This window comes from Hyalella azteca, unplaced genomic scaffold (genome assembly GCF_000764305.2).
Source record: "Hyalella azteca isolate HAZT.00-mixed unplaced genomic scaffold, Hazt_2.0.2 contig2755, whole genome shotgun sequence".
Taxonomy (NCBI): Eukaryota; Metazoa; Arthropoda; class Malacostraca; order Amphipoda; family Hyalellidae; genus Hyalella; species Hyalella azteca.
Genome location: NW_025933018.1, coordinates 1 through 15,594, shown reverse-complemented (window position 1 = coordinate 15,594; position 15,594 = coordinate 1). Strand labels below are relative to the sequence as shown.

Sequence of the window (15,594 nt, the reverse complement as noted above, 5' to 3'; positions counted from 1 at the left end):
CTACCGGCTAGGAGGCCAAGTAGTTTAAGTGTGACCAGGATTGGAGGCTGCAGCATTTTCGCAAGTTGTGGGTTCGATCCCAACTTCCAGTTACAGTCTGGTCGACACCGCTGAAGTGGCCGGTTGGTTGAGAACATGGTTGAATTATTCGAACATGGGTTGAGAACACCAATATTGGAGCGGTGAGTTTCGGGTTCAAGGCCCAGCAAACTGCAAGAATTCTACGATTTCAAGAATCATCGTCATGCCACATTTGGCCTAATGAATGCTGACTCCACTAATACATATATATAATCGCTTCCTCGTCAGTGCATGCGTAGAGCAGCATTAAAAAAATAAATGTTGCGCACTCATACCCTAAGCTAATTCTGAAGTACTCTCGATTAATGATCTTGTTTCATTTTTTCAATTTTTTTATTCTAAACTTCTTCCAGTGATATATTTGAATTCTTTTAGTTTGGGACAAATTTGCGTCGGCTTTCGTGGTACCGGTATATTAAAATGTCAATTACATCTCAGGACAATTGAATTGTACATTATAAGTATGCTTTGAGTATATAATATTGGTAATACGACTTCTGAAAATCTTACTTCTAATTTTTATGTGTCAATCAAATTGCAAAATTTTGTACAAGGAAAAAAAATTAATTGTGATCTCTTTAGTTTGAACTAATTTGAGCGAGATGTACTAATAAGTATCATTTCAAAATATAAAACCCTCTATCATCTTGTTATATGAATATAACGTTCGAAGTTTCTTATACTTTATAATTTTGTGAATGTTTGGGTCGGAGCTGGAGGCCCACACTGCTCAAGCCCATACTTTCTCGCATAACATATTTCAACAATGGGATAGATTATAACAATTCTTGCCCAACCCGTCAGGCGGCGGAGAATATAATTATTCACTTAATTCGATCAACCGATTCTCGACCTAACATGCCGGTTATCTTTTTAGCAAAGCATCGTGGCATACGGTACGTGTGAAATAATCTCACACCTGGGTTCCACTTGCCAGAATGCGTTAGGACTTTCTAAAATTTAAAATATATATTTGCTCCACCAAGCCACCAGTTTCGATCCAAACTGGTGGCTCCACCACTTGGTGGCTTCGATCCGAACAACGAACCTGCAGAAATTAAATGGCTGAGCATCAAACTGAATAACACGAAGATAGCAACTTTACAGCCCAGTTGTTTGCTATATTATCCCATATATAAAGTATAGTCCCGGCGTGCGATGATTGCTCGAATGAAACTTAAAATTCCAGTCAGCTTAATGGGAAACCTTTCAGATTGGTCTGGGAACCCAAATTTAAAAAAAAAAACCAATTAAGGATTCTATTGCCTAGTAGTGGGTATTCAGATTATCAAATTTTGTAATTCAGTTGTTGTCAGGGCCAAATTTCGCTTGGCAAACACACCTACTGAGATTACACTCGTCGTCAATTTTCCCAAGATACAAACCAAAGACCGTAAGAGGAGAACCACGAGCAGAGTAACCGCAGTCAGCTACATTATTAAGTACGGGTTCTTCATTTGAAAGTTCCAAGGTTTTCCTGTCCAGCTTTGTGCCGTCATCCCACATTGGGTCTTCTGATGCATTCTTCTTTGACAGGCCGATGAAAACTTGTGAATCTGTTACAAATAAAATATATTAGAATCAATGACACACTTTTTTATTGTTATTTAATATTATTATTATTATTTTTAAGATGAGGTGATCCAGAAACCTTTGTTCCAATCATCGATAAAAATCGATGTACCAATTCCAAGACGCAGCGATTCAAATCCTGGAAATGGCCTGGCAAGTGCGATTTGTTCATTTAATGCACGTGAGAAAATATTATGCATGAAATGTAGGATTATTATTGTTGTTCATGTATTTACTTGAACAACGAAGTATCTTCTAAACATGAACTAGTGCAAAACGTATCAGGGGTTTATTTGTTGTGGTAGTTTCTGTATTTCGGCGTCAAGTCAGATCTCATGAAGTGGAGAGGAAATAATTAGATATAATTTCAACGCACTGCATGGATGTATAAGTTTGATTATGCACGAGGCTATCTAGCCATATCTCATTGACAACCAGATTAGGAGAATATTTGGGAAGCATTTTACAGATATGAATCTGTATGGCTGCAAATTAATTAGTGATTATAGAAATAAGCTGGAAGAGTTTTTAATATTCATATATTATAGAAGAGTAACATGGAGCAGCGGGCCACCCCATTTTTTTAAATTAAATTTTTTATGAAGTCTTAAATGATACGAGGTGGTTCTTTGTTTTGTTTATAGGTACAACTAACGAGGAATATACAATGTGAATTAGACGCCTATAGAGTTATTAAATTTTTAATGAAACACTATTTTGTAAAAAGTGTCAAAATGGGCCCATTGCCCCACCCCTGGGGCAAAGGGCCCATGGGCTTGGGGCAAGGCGCCCACCCTTGGTCCCTTTACCACAATTGCATATTTTTCGTTTAAAAATGATAAAACAACACTTTACAGTTAAAAATAAGAAAAATGTAATAAGAAATATGCCATTTATTCATTTATAAACAACTTAAAAAATCATATCCTTAACTTGAAAAAAACATACTCTTGGCTTAAAAAATCCATCACTGACGTGAAGAAAAATATTTCATTGACATAAAAATATACATCATTGACTTGAAAAATATATCCTTGAATCTCGAGTTTTGGCGATGGGAAGATGAAAGCCGGTCATGTTGGAGCACATTTGTACACAATGATCCCTCGACATCATGCCCACATCCATCATGACGTAGAACAGCCCATCGAGACCCGGCACCAGCGAATGGACTGTTCACGTGGAGATAATTTATTAAAATAGTAATATAAAATCTCAGTACACAACCTCCCCATTTCCCAGAAATAGAGACCAAATAATATCATTAATAATTTGTTGATAATTATGCGTGAAACCTTGCCTTACGGGAAAAGATATTCCATTATAATAACTTATGGTTTTCGGTAAGTAAAATTTACAGCCTTAGTTTGTCAATCCATCGGCTCGTTCGTCAATGTCACCGGCTAAAAGCTAAGCTTTTGATTGTACATATTATTGATTACAATTAAATTACATTATGGAAATTATGCTTCAATTCGATGATATTTGAACCGTCTTCCGCTAAACAGGTCTTTAACATGGACTCGAAAATTATTAAGAGAAAACTTATGTTAAATAGTAAATCAGAGCAGAGAAATGAGAATAAATATTTTTTAATTCACCTTCATATTCGTAGACGGCACCCGTGAGGTTGATGTTGGGGGTGGGTTGACTGCTGCGGTAGCACAGCCCCAGCCCAGGGTGGTACGACAGCGCCCTGCACCGCGGGTCTACAAAGCACTGCTGCCGACACTGGCCTGCAGAAAGATCCGGCTTACCCAACACGAGTTTGAAGAGCTTAAATTCACCACACACATTTAGTAGATATTAGTTCACCACACACATTTTGTGTTAAAACTGTAGGATTTGTTACGTGAGCCAGGAAATTTTAAATATTCGGGCGATCTTAGAAGAACCATTTGAAATGTGACAATAGAATTGTAACGAGTTGTAACAGAAGAATCGAAATCGTGGAAACAATGTTTGCATGACCTGAAAATTTTTAGAATAAACAAATTCGGAAAATTTACCTTGTAACAATTTCTGTTACACAACCTCTATTGACAGAACTTGCCAAGCAATTTACTCATAGTTCGAAACTAAACTTAGGTTTCCATCATCCCTTAAATGCTCGTAAATAAGTAAAAATGTAAGCGGATATTTTATATAGCATGAAAACTTGGATACAAAGATCAGTACTGCTGCGCAGTTTGTACAAACAGTCACAGATAGAGACAATTGCCGCTGCTTTTCTCACAGCCGTGTTCAGTAAAAATATAACCCAGCACTTACAGAGGCTATAGGCCGGCAGGCTGTCGTAGGCTTCGCCACTCGTCATGAGGCTTTTTGTTACATGAAATTAAATCCCTTAACTTATTAGGATTCTCAAATACCCACTACCTTGAGCTAAAAATTCACAGAATTTCACAAAAAAAGTTTTAGTTTAGTTTTTTATATCTACTTTTAACGATATCCTATATTATTTTATTACAAATTCCAAGTCTTTAAAAGAATTGTTCTACATTTCTAAGCGTCTCCTTGTCCCTCTACTCAGGAGCTTTGTTCGTGTACTTATGAGTAATACATTTGATATTCTTCAGCTTTTACATCCGATGGATCGATCAAGTCCAATTTCAAGAAATGGTTTCCAATTGAGGTTAGATTTGTACAGCTTCATTATTAACGTAGCGCCATCTCTTCTGCAGATCGAAGCTGCTGAACCTGAAACAACATTAACGCATATCCGAGCCTGTATTTGACTGAGACATACATGTACATAGTTGACGGGCAGCTTTGTATCATTAGTTTCACGCTGCTTATGACTGACGATCGTCTGGATCGAACCACAACACGACAGCCAATAAAAGCCAGATTACAAGCAAAAGTCATTTGTTCTATAATCATATAAAAAAACGGAACGGGATACTTTTCAGGTCTACATTCAAACCGGTTCAAGTTTGAACGTTGGGGTAAAATACAAAGCGTGACCATGCAATGAATAGTTGGCACAAAGGTTGTTAGGTTTCAACCTATAGCTTAGTTTATTGTTTTCGTTGTTGCATCCTCGTCCACTGGCATACAGGCCCGAGGCTGTGGATGCATCAAAAGCTCTAGTTTAATTCACTCTATAGTATAGTACTAACTATAGTTATGGTAACAAGCTATAGTTATCGTAATATATTTCAAGTTGTGGTCATAAGTTATAAAAGCAATCTTATATAACTTGTAATTTTATAAACAATCGTAATTAGTTTCGGGTGGATGCAAGGTTCTTTTAAGATTACTAGGCAAGCAGCGAATATTACTACTAAAAAAAGCAGTAAGGTTACTACTAGCGAATATTCATGGTTAAACTTGAAAAAGATAGTTATAAAATACTTGAATACTCGTGAACCAGTCACAACCGTGACTGGTAAGGCCGACTTCAAGAACACAAATGAAGACAAAGCGCGACCTGCAGAGGTCGGCTACGCTGTTGTTTGAGGTCACGTCTCATAAACAACATAGGTTGCATGGTTTCAGACAGATACAATTTTAGCTTAATTTGGCAGCAAGTTTTGTTTATGGTGGCTTTTTTAGTTTATGGCTCTTTCGTGACCTGTTTTATATGACAACAACTCGTACGAATAGCACGATATTAGGAGAGAAACACACTGACTTTGATTCCACAATAGTCACATCCAAGATGATAGCAGGTATTATATAAATATATGACCGAGCCCGAATGGTCGGTCTATCATGATTTCATCGATTATGTTTCAGGCATTTATAGTAAATTTTGCAGCCGCCAGCTTTAAGGATAGTTATTTAACGTGAAAATGCAAGTGTTCGCTTTGTCAGAATCATGGGCAGGGTGGCCCAGTGGTTAAAGGGCAGGGTGGCCCAGTGGTTAAAGTTCAGAGTACCAGGATTGGCGCAGAGAGGCGCGGGTTCGATCCCAGCTCTGTGCGTCCGTTTCTGGTCAGAATCGGCGAGGAGGCCGGGCGGTTAAGCACAGCAGAAATGCAGCAGTGAGTTGCGCATTCAAGCCCGCAACAAGCTGTGACAGTTCTGCAATGATAAGAATCGGCGACAGGCCTACGGCCTAATAAACGCTGAAGCCGCTATTATTATTATTATGAGCCAGGAAAGTTGTTCATATTGTTATTTTTTCTATCCGTGAGCCCGGAATAATTTATTTATGAAAAATGCAAGTTGTTACCTATAGAGAATGTTGTTGTTTGGTGCCAAACTCAAGCATCAAGGATTTTCTACGAACAAAGTGCAGCTCTCAACAAACATGGCGACCTATTCGAAGGCATTAAGTTAATTGAGGTAGTAAATCACGCTGCACGGTGCTCATTTATGACACACAATATGACACTTTATATTTGATTAATTGAATCAATTATTGGGCATCCAACCTGCTGAAGTTAATTAATAAAAAGACGATCTTTCGGGAGCCATATGTCAGATGATCGACCAAAGCAGACATATTGACTTGCAATGCAAAAATACATAGCGATGAGTCCATCAGCTTTATTTCAGTAAATAAGCGACCTACAAACATTGATTGCTTCACGTTCCTAATATAACTCATGCTGTGAACCTGACGATCATCTCAATCAAAGTCGAGTGAATTATTGACAGAAATTTCAGGGCAAAGTTTTATATCCTGAACTCACAATCAAGAAAATAGACATTTGAACAGTGAATGATGAGCGTACGCTTGCGTTAATCCTACATTCGGCACAATCTTACTTGAACTCGATATCAATCAGTCAAATTACATATGCAAATCCTTAATTTTTTAAATGGACATACTTTACTTATCGTCCGAGTTTTTACATTCTTAGAACAAACATTCGTGCAAAATTAATTCAAAATTTTTAATAAAGCAGTCCTTTGTGATTATTTTTTCCACAATTGAAAAACAATGCTATATTTTTAAATAAATTAATGCTTATTCAGTTTTATCGTTGCTTGTAAACAAAAGATTTATGTTTTTACTCAGAATTCACAAGTAATGAAGATAAAATCTATTTTACTTCATTAGTAATCGCTGGCAAAGAATTTCATTCTGAATTCCCACATCATTGTTAATGATTTTCATACGAAATAAACAAAGCTGGAGGTATTATTATAATTGTCATTAGAAATTTTTTGCTTTCATGGTGAAATTCCGGTGACTTTATTGTTATGTACGTAGTTATTTGTTACCAGTCAACATCCAATCCGTTTTAGTGTTATTTACTTACTTATCATTATTATTAAACTTATATCTTGAGTTTGGTGGATACCCAACTTCATTTGGGAAATTTATGCTTTAATGTACAGTAAGGACTAAAGAAACATATGAGAAATTAATGTAATCTCGGCGCAGATGTAATATTAACATATTTCACGGGTTTGGTGACCATGTCTCACATGCAGTGAATCTCAGATTTGTCTCTTTGACAATTTCTCCTACTTTGATCCCATAATTTCGTGACTCTACGCTAGGTAAAACGTCTAATGGTGGACGTCAGACAATTAACGTTAGGTTCATTGGAAAAAACTTCAGTAAAATGTGAATGGATGTAGTTAGGCGATTTCATTAATATAAATTATGTAATGATTTCTTGTTCCTAAATCATGCGATAGCCTTAAAACGGAACAATTGACGTCCGCGCGTTGTGTATGTAGCTGCATGTCGATTTATACGCTTAATTGAACTCAAAAATTCAGTACGAAACTATGAAGAAGCGGTGATGAAATAAATGGATGTTGAAAATATAATTTTAAATATTTAATTTTAATTTTATTTGTCTTTTCAATGCAATTGCAATTCCATGAAATTATTAGGGAAAAATTTCATGGATCAGGAAAAATTAGGAAAATTGTTAAGAAAATATGGGACTGGCATAAAGCTAAATCTCCGACCGCGTTTAGGATCTAATACCTGACCTTCGAACGGCTTGAAGATCATGAAAAAGAATATACATTCATATAACGTACAGATATTGAAAAAGAATGTACGTTCATATAACGTACAGATATTGAGGTTGAATATACATTCATCCATCGACCGCAGTTACTAAGTGACAGACGCAGGCTCTGAACCAACAGAGCTGCGCTGTCGCAAATACTTTACCTACAATGTACACCTTAAAAACAATATTAGCGTGGACTTAAAACCTTGTAGTGAACACATTTACATCTGTTTCACTGTACTGTAGTACTCTTTTTAACATACAAATTTGTGTATTTATATAATAATAAATATAGTTCAGCCATAATATTCTTTTCAAATTATCTCCAGAAGTTTTCATCTTACTTCTCGTTTACTGACAACAATCGCACTAAATAACGCAAATCGTTATATATATTAAATATATATTATATAAACCTCTATTTAATTATATTGAATTATTATTAAGAGTACATGAGGTTTTTTAATAATAACATTGTCCATTGGAACATATTTACATTTTGCCATAAAATTTGCGACAAGTGCTATCCAGTACCACATCACTGATCCCAATCAAAAACAAAATATACAACACAATAAATTTTAATAAAACCAGTTCAAATTCTGTAACGCAAGAAAATAGAAGGTTCTTTTCTACTCAAACTTAAAGTTCAGAAACTTTTTATTGTGGCTGTTTAATTTTTTTCTATTCAGAATCCTGGACTTTTGATGTACGACTGAGCAGTTGTACAGTGTAAAAATTCTTGAGTGAGGTGATAATGGTTTAGCATGCCAGGACTCTCGTAAATTTCACTTTTCGAAAATTATAAGACCATTATTTATTTAAAAAAGTACGATAATCTCAACGACAAGCTATATTTAGATTTTTAAATGTCTACAAGAAAATTATTAAATCAGATGGCATTAATTAATTTGCAAAAGTTATACATGACAATCATGTTTGGTTAAAAATAATGCCAGTTTTATTGAGGACATCTTTTGAGTTTAATCTCTCTCAAATTAATGTAATCTCGGCGCAGATGTAATATTAACATATTTCACGGGTTTGATGACCATGTCTCACATGCAGTGAATCTCATATGTGTCGCTTTGACGATTTCTCCTACTTTGATCCCATAATTTCGTGACTCTACGCTAGGTAAAACGTCTAATGGTGAACGTCAGACAATTAAAGTCAGTTCATGGAGAAAATTTCAGGAAAATGTGGATGGATGTAGTTAGGCGATTTCATTAATATAAATTATGTAATGATTTCTTGTTCATAAATCATGCGATAGCCTAAAAACGGAACAATGACGTCCACGCTTTGAGTATGTAGCTGTCGATTTATACGCTTAATTGAACTCAAAAAATCAGTACGAAACTATGAAGAAGCGGTGATGAAAGAATTGGATGTTGAAAATATTATTTTATATATTTAATTTTAATTCTATTTGTCTGTTCAATGAAATTGCAATTCCATGAAATTATTAGGGAAAAATTTCATGGATTAGGAAAAATTAGGAAAATTGTTAAGAAAATATGGGACTGGCATAAATAAATTGAAACATCAGGCTAAATCTCCGGCCGCGTTTAGGATCTAATACATGACCTTCGAACGGCTTCAAGATCATGAAAAAGAATATACATTCATATAACGTACAGATACTGAAGAAGAATATATGTACGTCAATATAACGTACAGATATTGAGATTGAACCGATCCATCGACCGCAGTTACTAAGTGACAGACGCGGGCTCTGAACCAACAAAGCAGCGCTGTCGCAAATACTTCACCAACAATGTACACCTAAAAACAATTTTAGCGTGGACTTAGAACCTTATAGCGAACACATTTACATCTGTTTCGCTGTAGTACTCTTTTTTAACATACAAATGTGTACATTAATATAATAAAAAATTTTGTTCGGCCATAATATCCTTTTCAAATTATCTCCAGAAGTTTTCATCTTGCTTCTCGTTCACTAACAACAATCGCACTAAATAACGCATATCATTATATATATTAAATATATATTATATAAATCTGTATTTAATTATATTACATTATTATTATTAAAAGTACATTAGGTCTTTTAATAATGACATTGTCCATAAGGACATATTTACATTTTGCCATAAAATTTGCCACAACTGCTATCCAGTACCACATCACTGATCCCAATCAATAACAAAATATACAACACAATAAATTTTAATACATCCAGTTCAAATTCTGTAACGCAAGAAAATAGAAGGTTCTTTTCTACTCAAACTTAACGTTCAAAAACTTTTTATTGTGGCTGTTTAAATTTTTTCTATTCAGAATCCTGGGACTCTTGATGTACGACTGAGCAGTTGTACAGTGTAAAAATTCTTTAGTGAGGTGATAATGGTATAGCATGCCAGGACTCTCGTAAATTTCACTTTTCGAAAATTATAAGACCATTATTTGTTTAAAAATAAGTAAGATAATCTCAACGAAAAGCTATATTTAGATTTTTAAATATCTACAAGAAAATTATTAAATCAGATGGCATTAATTAATTTGCAAAAGTTATACATGACAATCAATGAATGAAATGGTACTTCTCAATAAAACTGAGCAGCAAATAAATATCGCGTACCTAAATTTATTCATATATTGAACAGTAAAAAATTTCATATATATACTTAATTCGACTCATAACACTTCGCTATTATCATATGATTCCTCGGAATTTTTCTTACGAGAAAAAAGTCGAGGATTAAGTTCATTACGTTAGTGGTTAGTCCATGGTAGACACCGTGAAAAAACACGTTCCTGACTACACAAAAGGCTGCAAGTCTAACCTGACAAAGAAAACAAGGAATGTTCGTTCGGTGCCACAAGAATTTTCAATCAAGAGTATGTAGTTTTTTAATTTCATATATTATTAATAATAATAGCAACATGACAGATTTGGTTTTAAAATCTAGTTTTATCTGTGATGAGTAAAGGACTGTACGAGTAACGCACGAGTAAGGAATGAAGAAAAACGATCGTCGGGTTCACTCAATTGTATTTTGTTGCAAGACTTCTCTTTAACTTCACTTCTTGTTTGTTTGTTTGTCTGTCTGTCTGTCTAGTACAAATCTTATAATCGATATTTAACGCGCTTCTACCTGTCCAATCGATCTGAAATTTTGCACACTTGCGTAAAGTTGGAGACAATGCATGAATCAATTTAAAGAATAAATAATTTTATAAATTAAAATTTTTTTCGTTATTAAAAAAATTAAAAAATAATTTCGTCTGCTACAAATCTTATAATCCATATATGACACAAATTGGCCTGTCCAATTGATCTGAAATTCTGTACAATTGCATAAAGTCAGAGACAATGCATGAATCAATAAACAGAATAAATAATTTTGAAAATTTACAAAATTTTGATATCTTAAAAAAATTTTAAAATTTTTTTTTTTCAATATTTGAAAATAAAATTAGAAATTCATTGTACATGTGTAACATCCAAGACACTGGATTGTTCAGAAGTGTTGTCTTTAAAAAGTAATTTTTAAACGCATATTATTTTATATTCTAAGGTATAATATAGATGAGTCTCCTATCGTTTGATCGTGTTCACAAGCAGAAATTGCTTGTGTTCAGTTCAAGACTTTAGTAATATGCCCAGTAATTTTGTATTCATTCTACGGCATATTATATTTAAGTCTCCTATCGTTTGATCGCGTTAACTAGAAGATATCGCTTGTGTTCAGTTTAAGATTATAGTAATAAGCTCAATAACTTTTTATATTCTAAGGTATAATATATTTAAGTCTCCTGACGTTTGCTCGTGTTCACAAGCAGAAATTGCTTATGTTCAGCTCAAGACTATAGTAATACACCCAGTATTTTTTTTATTTATTCTAGGGTATAATATATTTAAGTCTCCTATCGTTTGATCGCGTTAACTAGAAGATTTCGCTTGTGTTCAGTTTAAGATTATAGTAAAAAGCTCAGTAACTTGTTTTAGATTCTAAAGTATAATATATTTAAGTCTCCTAACGTTTGATCGTGTTCACAAGCAGAAATTGCTTATGTTCAGCTCAAGACTATAGTAATACACCCAGTAATTTTTTTATTTATTCTAGGGTATAATATATTTAAGTCTCCTATCGTATGATCGCGTTAACTAGAAGATATCGCTTGTGTTCAGTTTAAGATTATATTAATAAGCTCAGTAACTTATTTTATATTCTAAGGTGTAATATACGTGAGTATCCTAACGCTTGATCGTGTTCACAAGCAGTAATTGCTTGTGTTCAGTATAAGACTATAGTAATATGCCCAGTAATTTTTTATTATTCTAGGGTATAATATATTTAAGTCTCCTATCGTTTGATCACGTTAACTAGAAGAAATCGTTTGTGTTCAGTTTAAGATTATAGTAATAAGCTCAGTAACATGCTTACACGACTTCTCTTGAACTTCCCTTCTTGTTTGTCTGTCTGTCTGTCTGCTACAAATCTTATAATCGAAATTTAACACACTTCTACTTATCCTATCGATCTGAAATTTTGCACACTTGCGTAAAGTTGGAGACAATGCAAGAATCAAATGACAAAATAAATTATTTTAAAAATAATTTTTTTTCGATATTAAAAAATTTAATAAATAATTTTGTCAGCTACAAATCTTATAACTGATACTTGACACACTTTTAACTGTCCAATTGATCTGAAATTTTGCACACTTGTGTAAAATCGCAGGCAATGCATGAATCAATTGACAGAATAAATAATTTTTTAAAAAAATTTAGAAATAAAAAAAATTGAAAAATTAATTTTTTTCAATATTCGAAAATACAATGAGAAATCCATTGTGCATCTTTAATATCGGAGACACTGGATTCTTTAGAAGTGTTGTCTTTAAAATTTAATTTTTAAACGTATATTATTTTGCGGAAATGCTTGTAAGAATTTTTTTAAATTAAAATAATCACTGAATGAAGATCACTCACATTAAAATAGAGGACAACTTGCGATAGCCGTAGTATGTTTCACACACGGTGAGTAAAATGTAACCTTCTAGGTAAAATTACCGACTTTGATAATCAACTATAGATAACGATCACATCCAAAATTGTACAAACAATCCTCGAGCCGCAAACAAATATATATCAACAAATTTAATGATAAATTAAGAAATGGAGTTACAAGTATTTATTTCACATAGGCATTTTATAAATATTTTAAAAGTTTACTGCATTCATTAGACTACTACGGTATGGTATCTGCATTTACGGTGACATTCTCGTAATAAACTTAATAATCGGTGACTGGGAACTCATACAAAACTGCAGGTATGCATTCGAGTTCTGTTTCTTTTGAAAATGATTCTATCCGTTGGACAATGGTAATTTTATAATTGAAATCATTAATGATCAAAACGCATTAGATCAATATTATTGAAGCTTTTGGTGAAATATTTAATCATTCAATTATATTAAATTTACAATCGCTCATTCGAACACAGACATCAATTAGACGTTTAAATCACCCTGCCAGTTCAAATTTATTTTTTTCCTTTCGGCGAAATAATGTTCATCAGTAATTGTTAGAGTATCCTGGCTCTACTATAGAAACAACCTTATGCAATCTAAATATATTATTAGTGATTTGAAGTTTCAAATATTATTGGCTTCCATAAGTTTTCAAGTTAAATGCGTACTGAATCATAGAATATAAATTTTTTACTTCTATAGGTGTTAAATTTATTCAGCTAACTATTGTCAGCTAAATATCAGAACTAGTCTGTTAATGCTAGCTATTGCAGGACATCATTGTAAAAGGTGCTCATCGTAGACCTTCAGAGTATTCCTGTGAAATCCAAATTAAAATTAATTCATAAGTTACGTGCAAGTGCCATTTTTAACACTCTGATGTGTGAAACGTGGGGCATGAACTCTAATTTTTCTGAAAACAAAATGTGTTTGAATACTGAAGTTTGTCCATTCAGTTATTGCCAGTGATCAAGTTCGCTTGACATACACACCCACTGGGTAGACATTCATCATCTATTACTCCCGCAAATAGCCCGAAGGCCCAACGAGGAGTTAGTGCACCAGCTTGACCACAGTAAGCTGCGTTGTTTGTTATAGGTTCAAAAGAGAGCAAACCCGAGGCCGTGTGGTTCAGCGTAGTGCCGTCATCCCATGTAAAGGCGTCATTTTCACTTTTCTGCGTCAGTCCGATGAAGATTCTTATGTCTGGTATGAGAAAACAATATCATTGAGCGAGTGACCATAGGTTTCTTCAGAATACGGTTAATTTAAATGTTGTATAGAAACTGGTACGCACTGTTTGCTCTAGCAGCGATGAGAAAATGAAACTAAACGAGGAGGATTAAATGAAAATGTGATGGGTCGTTCGCATGTGATGGGATTTTAGCATTGATTAGACGTCGCTCAAGGAATGGTGCAGTTGGAGAAATAAACAGTATACATCAATGTTCATCCTTTGGCTTCTACCCGTGGGTTCTACCATACGAAGCCAACGGTAAAATAATTTTCAATATAATCGTATTATAGGGTCACAATGCACGTGTTATTTTATTACACGAAAGATTAAGGTGACCTCATACCTTGTGTTGAGACTAAATTTGTGAACTAAACCGATAATTCCGGCAAGATCTTCCCACAGAAATAAACTGCTGATTTGAAAGTGCGAGTAATGCAGGGAAGCCAAAACATGNCCCGATGACATCGTTGGCGCTCCAAGTATGAACGCGTTCAAGAACAGACTAGATAAAGCTATGGAAAAATATATGTTCAGATTTGAAATGCCTAGCTCAGATGTGTATAAGAGACAGGTCTAGTAGCTACTTCAAACTATCGCCAGTCATGAAAAGATCCGATCAAATGATACGAGTTTAGATCTATGAACAAGGCACGAAAAGGAAAAGAATCGGCGACAGGCCACATCAGGCCTACATTTCAGCGCCGACATCATTATGTTATGTTATGTTATACTAGTCCTCTCGGTAGCCTAAAGCTACATTATCAAGGCTAGTCTTTATCCCCTGCCGCTGTCATTCGTTGTAAAAAATTATTTAGATAATAATTAGAAAAGCCTAACAGCATATTATTTTTTATTAAGTTATTTACTTTCATATTCGTAGACGGCACCCGTGAGGTTGATGTTGGGGGTGGGTTGACTGCTGCGGTAGCATAGCCCCAGCCCAGGGTGGTACGACAGCGCCCTGCACCGCGGGTCTACAAAGCACTGCTGCCGACACTGGCCTGCAGATTAATTCATAAGAGTACACAAGCATTATGAATGCACGGAATAAATGGCGAAAATCTTTATTTTAGGCGATTTAGATTTAGGTGATTGTGTTCGAACCGTTTCATTAGCTCGGAGAAGGAATTAAAAACCTAGTGTACAACAATCACAGCGGATTTTCTTCATAGATATAAACTTATACAAATTAATTGCTAATTTTACATCGAAAGTAAGTGATTCTGTCACTGTAATATAATTCAAAAAAAAAAAAATAGAAGAAATCTTAAAAACTGCTCCTGGCAGCAGAGCATCAGCATGGCATGTTGACATCAAGTTTGCGCAATGTTATTCGCAAACACTTTTACTGCGGTTTCACTACACTTGTAATGCGGTAATATGCAGAATAGAGGTTAATATATTATTAAAATCACTTGACTGCTTAAATCGCAGTCAAGTGATTTCTTTCATTATTCATTTCTTTCTCAAGCATTTTTCTTCCATTAAACATCTGCATAAAAAGGAATAAGTAACAGATGTTTTTCCGAAACGTAATGAAGCCAGAGTACGTGGTCAAAAAGGAAATGAGCACGTTTTACCGACTTGAGAGTGCACTTCAAACCACCGTGAACTATGATCACTTTAACATTGTACTTACAGAGGCCATAGGCCGGCAGGCTGTCGTAGGCTTCGCCACTTGTCATGACGCTGTTCAAGACCGAGACGAATTGCCTCGTCGGGGTAACGACGAGCCGCGGCAGAGGTGCCTGCCCCGCCGTGTCCATGCA

At 34.7% G+C, this 15,594-nt stretch overlaps 1 protein-coding gene across 1 annotated transcript; it reads right to left on the bottom strand.

Moving 5' to 3' along the window:
* Positions 1-1,383: 1,383 nt before the first annotated feature.
* LOC108670901 lies at positions 1,384-3,970 on the bottom strand. Its single transcript, XM_018158394.1, has 4 exons — positions 3,925-3,970; positions 3,255-3,389; positions 2,673-2,825; positions 1,384-1,637 (listed from the first exon to the last, which is right to left on the bottom strand). The coding sequence occupies exons 1-4, from the start codon at positions 3,968-3,970 to the stop codon at positions 1,384-1,386; spliced, it is 588 nt and encodes a 195-aa protein (XP_018013883.1).
* Positions 3,971-15,594: the final 11,624 nt, after the last annotated feature.